Raw genomic sequence first — 5,827 nt, 5'->3', positions numbered from 1 at the left:
TTGGCTTTTTAAAAAATTTTTATTGATAAGAAGTCAGGCTAGAGTTGGGAGCAGGATGCTGAGAGTTGCTAGGAAGTGGGGGTGGGGTATAGATCAGGAGACCCAAGGGGTTGCTGGGTTCTGGACTCCCCCCGAGATTGGGGGCCCAGCTGTTAATGTTCTCCCTTCAGCAGAGAAATAACCTGGTCAGTAAAAATCCCTGCATAGGTGGTCATAGCTGCCGTGCTTTTGCTGTATATGTCCCTGGGGAGAAAGGACAGAAGGGCTGAGGAGGAGGGGCTGGGGGCTGGGACTCCTGGGTCTGAGGGAGGAGGGGCTGGGGCCCAGAATCATGTGTCCTGTGGGAAAATGTGGCTAGAACCCAAACTCCTGGATCCCTAAGTAGGACAAGGCTGGCATCTCAGTATCCTGGGTTCTACTGGGACTGGGGGCGGAGCTGAGATCCCTGGGCCTTGACATACCAGGTCCAGGTTTGAACCTGGACTCCTGAGTCTGAGGGAGAAGGGGCTGGGGGCTGGGAGTCCCTGTTCCTGGGGTGGGGGTGGGAGACGGGTGATACCTGATTTTCTCATCCATGGTGGGCAAGTATGTCTTCATGTACAGCTTCTGGGCAGCTGCCTTGGCTACATCCCAATAAGTTAAGAGTGATTCCTGCACCTTGGTGAGCAGGGCAGGGCTGGCAGTCTCTTCTTGCTGGGGCACAGGGTCGCCCTGGACCTCTGCAGGAGGAGAGTGAGTTAGGGGAGCTGCGGGGCCTGCAGCAGGGAGAGAATGAGGCGGGGAAGGAGAGGAATGGGCAGGGGCAGGGCCAGACAAGAATTGGGCTGGGAAGAGGCTTGGGGCTCATCCCCCTCCTCATAGCCCCTCCTCTCCTATGGACCACACTCACCGAATCCCAACACCAGGAGGATGAGAAACAGAGCCAGGAAGTATCGGGTGCCCATGGTGTCAGGAGACCTGGAACGCTGAGGAAGGTGTGGGACAGGGCCACAGGAGGTGTCTAATCCTAGGGTCCCCTGCGCTCAGGGATACCAGCCTGGGACCCCCTCTCCCCCTCCCCCCCACCTGAGTCAAACCCTTAATGGCTTGACTTGGGCTTCACTTCCTAACATTCTATGATGCTACTCCCGATGGCTGATTGTACCATCTTAATTTTTTTTTTTTTTTTTTTTTTGGCAGCCCTGTGCTCTTACAGGATCTTAGTTCCCCGACCAGGAATTGAAACCCGGCTGCAGAAGTGAAAGCGCCGAGTCCTAACCACTGGACTGGCAGGGAATACTCTAAATTCCATGAGTCTATCACTGGAATCTAATATCTTGACTCTTGCAGTTTCTGCTTTAACAATCTTGGCCACCTCCTGCTGTCCCCCGCCCGCCATGTCCCTCTCTTACCGGACTCTGGCAGGCTGTCCTCACCAGCTCCAAACAGGCAGAGAAAGGCTTTATAGCTCTTGAGGTCCACCCCTTCACAGCCACCACCCCGACCTCAACGCCTAGGCCAAAGTCCTGGCCAACAGAACTGCTGGGGGGCGGGGGGGGGCGGGCTGTGGGCAGAGAGGTCAGTGACATCCCTGAGGTCAAGCCACAGGGAGCCTCCACTCTGAAGATTCACCGCTGAGAGAGACAGGCTGGGTGGGGAGTGTGGAGGTGATGGGGGCTCTGGGTGCCCGCCAGGCATGAGGCCTGGGGTCTCCATCCCGTGGGAGGTGAACACAGCGTGCTGAAGGAGGGGCCGCTGGGGGGGCTTGTTGACCCTGCCTGGCCTCCAGCCTTCACCCTCCTGAGAAACTGAGAAACCTGGAGTCTTCCGTGCGGCCCACAAGCCTGCAGTGGTGGGTCTCAGCACTGGGGGATCAGGGTCATTCCCCCCCCCCCGGCCCCACTCCTTCCCCCACCCCCACTGTCACTCCCCTGCCACGTGTCACTTCCTCTACTCCTCAACCTGGGTGGCGGGGCGGATGGGGTAGGGTTATCTCTGGCAGCATCCAGGACTGGGACACAGGAGGGACAGGGACACAGAGGAGAACTTCTTTATTGCGGAGGCTGTGAGCACTTTAATCCCAGTAGCTGTCCCCGCAGAGCAGCTGGGGACACAGGTTGTAGGCCTTGTTCAGGAGGCTGTCCTTGGAGCTTTGGAGCCAGGCCTGGGTGTGGGAACCCAGGCCCCTCAGGTGGTCATCATAGTAGGTCTGCACAAAGCCCTGGAAGGCCCTGGGGCCCCTGTGGACATCACAGTGGAGACCCCAGCTACCCCCCCGAGACTTCTGCCCCGTTGACCCCTTCCTCCCTCTGACCCAGGAGTCCCTGCTCTCACCTCTTAACCCTCTACCCCTCTGGGACCCAGGGGTCACAGCCCTGCCCCCGCCCTGTCCTGCTCCCTGGGAACTCACGAGTTCCGGCCCTGCCCCTCCTCCCTCAGACTCAGGCCCCCAGCCCCGTTCTGCGCACGCGCACCAGAACCACTGCCAACTCTCTCTTGTCCTGGTCACCAGCGGCTCCATCCACTCCTTCACCTTGCCCGGAACCAGGCTCCAGGAACTACTGGCCGGCTCTGGCAGGGGACTCGAGGTTCCCCCAGGCCCTTCTTGCTGACATGCTAGATGGGATCAGAGGGCAACTTGGGATGGCTGGGACCCCAGAACCCTTCTATCTCCCTTTCCCTCCAAGCTCACCGTCACCGTGGCTCCTGGTGGCCCCTTGCCGGTCCTCTCATCTCCTTCTATGTCCCTCTGACCCCTCATCCCCCTTCAGCCAGCGGTCATCTCCTTTCACCCTCTGAGCCCGGGAGCCCCGTCACCCCTGCGTCTGCCTGGGGTTTCCTCCCGCGGTCTGTAACGCTGCCTCTCTGCCCCCTGCCCCGCTCCTGATGCCTCCCTCACTACCTGAACTTGCCGCCCCCTCTATTCTCCTGTGACTCCCACACGGTCTGAACAACCTCCGCAGGCAGTGAAGGATGCCCCCGGGGATGGAGGTTGGCAAGGCCATGTGTCGGGCTGGTGGGCCAGGGGTTCTGCCAGGAATCACACACACCTGTCTGTCCAGCACCCATGCACCTGGGCAAAGCCTCACCTACAGAGACCAGCCATCACACGGGTACACGTGTGTACAGAGGAACCCATGTGACGTGTGGTGTGCCCTTGGCCAATGACTTAACCTCTTCAAGACTCAGTTTCCCCTTCTGTAGAATGGGATAATGACAGGTCCTAGCTTATAGGGTTATTGTGAGAGTTAGGGGTTAACATGTAGAAGGCACTTGGGGGCTTCCCTGGTGGCGCAGTGGTTGAGAGTCTGCCTGCCAATGCAGGGGACACAGGTTCGAGCCCTGGTCTGGGAAGATCCCACATGCCGCGGAGCGACTGGGCCTGTGAGCCACAACTACTGAGCCTGCGCGTCTGGAGCCTGTGCTCCACAACAAGAGAGGCCACGATAGTGAGAGGCCCGCGCACCGCAATGAAGAGTGGCCCCTGCTTGCCACAACTAGAGAAAGCCCTCGCACAGAAACGAAGACCCAACACCGCTAAAAATAAATAAATAAATAAATAAATAATTTAAAAAAAAAAAAAAAAAAAATTAGAAGGCACTTGGACCGGTTTCCTGCACATCGGATGCACTGCATATATATATATATATATATATATATATATACACAATTTAAATACATGTGCAGAACCCAGACATACTGACACACCAGTACAGACAGACACCCTTCCACATGCCCAGACTGTCAAATCTTTTGCATAAATACCCCCTAAAGACACACATGTGCACACAAGCATACAAATGCATGTTCACAGACTTACACGTTTACCATGACTGCATACTCGTCTGCTGACACACGCACAAATGCATATTCATGATCATTGTCATCTGTACCAACCCCGTGTACACTGTTCACACATGGCCGCCCCTGACACACACTCCCAGACACACACGCACAGCTGCACGCCTCACAGCCGGTCACACTCACACCCCATGCTGCATCGGGGTCCTCAGACCCGCCCACCCACTCCTCCTCACCCACGACACAGGCCAGGACCAGGACGCAGAAGCAGAGGGAGGACAGGGCCCGGGATCTGCATCCAGGGAACAACATTTCTGGGGGCCTCTGGCCCTCTGTGCTCAGCTCTCTGAGCTGGGGGAGGGGGAGGCTGCACTGAGCAGAGCCCTCCCCTGGCCACCTCCCCACGCCCCTTGGCAGGGACTTCAGAGAGAGAGGGACCCAGGTGACAGTGATGATCCAAGGCCACGCCCGCCCCTCCTGGCCTCCTTCCTTTCTCCTTCCTACCCTCCCACCACCCTAAACTGACAGGGGAAGATTAGCCTCCTGTGCTGAACTGGGTTCAAATTCTGGCTCCACCTCGTGTGACAGACCCTCTTTTGGGCCTCAGTTTCCTCCTCCGTAAAATGGGTCTACAACCCATACTTTAGGACATTAATTAAATGACATGATAACAAGGGAAATTCTTCTTTTTTTTTGGCTGCGTTGGGTCTTCGTTGCTGACGCAGGCTTTCTCTAGTTGTGGTGAGCGGGGGCTACTCTTCATTGTGGTGCGCGGGCTTCTCATTGTGGTCGCTTCTCTTGTTGCGGAGCACGGGCTCTAGGTGCACAAGTTTCAGTAGTTGTAGCACGCGGGCTCAGTAGTTGTGGCTCGTGGGGTCTAGAGCACAGGCTCAGTAGTTGTGGCACACGGGCTTAGTTGCTCCGCAGCATGTGGGATCTTCCCAGACCAGGGATCGAACCCATGTCCCCTGCATTGGCAGGCGGATTCTTAACCACTGTGCCACCAGGGAAGTCCCCAGGGGAAATTCTTAACGTGGAGTCTGGCAACACAGGTGCTCACAGATCAGACCTGTTTATTATTATTTCTTTTGTCACTGAGATCCATTGGCCACTGGACTACATGGCCAGACACACCTTCACTACGTGACCAGGGCAAATACATTCCCTTCTCTGGGCTCAGTGTTTTCATCTGTAAAATGGGGATGGTAGTAAGTGCCTGCCTCCCAGAGTCCACATGAAGGCTGGGTGAGGCCCTGTGAGGGAGAGCTTAGTGAGAGGTTGTCAACATCAGGCTTGGGCCAAACACCAGACAGAAAGAAAATGAGCCTTTTTCTCCTGGAGGACCCAGCCATGAGCCAGGGTGCACAGTTTAGCCAGGGAACCATGGGCTGGATTCCTTGCTCTAAGGTTGCCAGATAAAATACAGGACGCCCTGTGACATTTGAATGTCAGATAAATAATGAATCTTTTTAAATTAATTGATTTATTTTTTAAAAACTGGGGGGGGCATGCACAGCATGCAGCATCTTAGTTCCCCAGCCAAAGATTGAACCCGGGCCCCCTGCAGTGGAAGCACAGAGTCCTAATTGGACTGCGAGGGAAGTCCCATGAATCTATTTTTAGTGTAAGTATGTCCCATGCAATATTTGGGAGTTTTACTATTATTTATTTGTTGTGTATCTGAAATTCAAATCTAACTAGGCATCCTATATATTTTTTTCAATATTTATTTATTTATTTTTGGCTGCCTTGGGTCTTAGTTGCGGCACGCGGGATCTTTCATGGCGGCGCACGGGCTTAGTTGCCCTGCAGCACATGGGATCTTAGTTCCCCGACCAGGGATCGAACCGCATCCTCTGCATTGGAAGGCGGATTTTTAACCACTAGACTACCAGGGAAGTCCCACGTCCCGTATTTTTATGTGGTGAATCTGACAACCCCACTTTGGCCACAACCTGGATGATTGTACAGGACAAATGCAGAGGCTTCCAGAAGAATGCTGTCCATTCCAATGGCCCCAGCGTGGGCTCTAGCACACAGTAGTTGC

The 5,827-nt window shown here is 55.4% G+C and overlaps 2 protein-coding genes across 2 annotated transcripts; both read right to left on the bottom strand.

Moving 5' to 3' along the window:
- APOC2 (apolipoprotein C2) lies at positions 1–1,410 on the bottom strand. The gene is made up of 4 exons (XM_081216116.1): positions 1,392–1,410; positions 890–965; positions 560–719; positions 1–243 (listed from the first exon to the last, which is right to left on the bottom strand). Exons 2-4 carry the CDS (start codon positions 942–944, stop codon positions 153–155), a joined length of 306 nt encoding a protein of 101 aa, XP_081072242.1. The 5' UTR covers positions 945–965; positions 1,392–1,410; the 3' UTR covers positions 1–152.
- Positions 1,411–2,053: 643 nt separating this feature from the next.
- Positions 2,054–4,092, bottom strand: APOC4 (apolipoprotein C4; the record flags this gene model as incomplete). The annotated part of the gene is made up of 3 exons (XM_081215975.1): positions 2,054–2,219; positions 2,454–2,595; positions 4,017–4,092. The coding sequence occupies 3 exons, from the start codon at positions 4,090–4,092 to the stop codon at positions 2,054–2,056; spliced, it is 384 nt and encodes a 127-aa protein (XP_081072101.1).
- Positions 4,093–5,827: the final 1,735 nt, after the last annotated feature.

Source organism: Mesoplodon bidens, assembly GCF_964165515.1.
Source record: "Mesoplodon bidens genome assembly, chromosome: 18".
Lineage (NCBI taxonomy): Eukaryota > Metazoa > Chordata > Mammalia > Artiodactyla > Ziphiidae > Mesoplodon > Mesoplodon bidens.
Note: the sequence above shows the minus strand (reverse complement) of the source record. Positions and strands in the feature narration are given on the sequence as shown.

What these genes read in the sequence shown, in the direction of transcription:
- APOC2 (XM_081216116.1), bottom strand. Translation starts at nt 944, where the DNA reads ATGGGCACCCGATACTTCCTGGCTCTGTTTCTCATCCTCCTGGTGTTG. An exon ending in CCTCCTGGTGTTGGGATTCG is followed by an intron (nt 720 to 889) that starts GTGAGTGTGGTC and finishes CTCCTCCTGCAG; the next exon opens with AGGTCCAGGGCGACCCTGTG. An exon ending in ACCATGGATGAGAAAATCAG is followed by an intron (nt 244 to 559) that starts GTATCACCCGTC and finishes CTTTCTCCCCAG; the next exon opens with GGACATATACAGCAAAAGCA.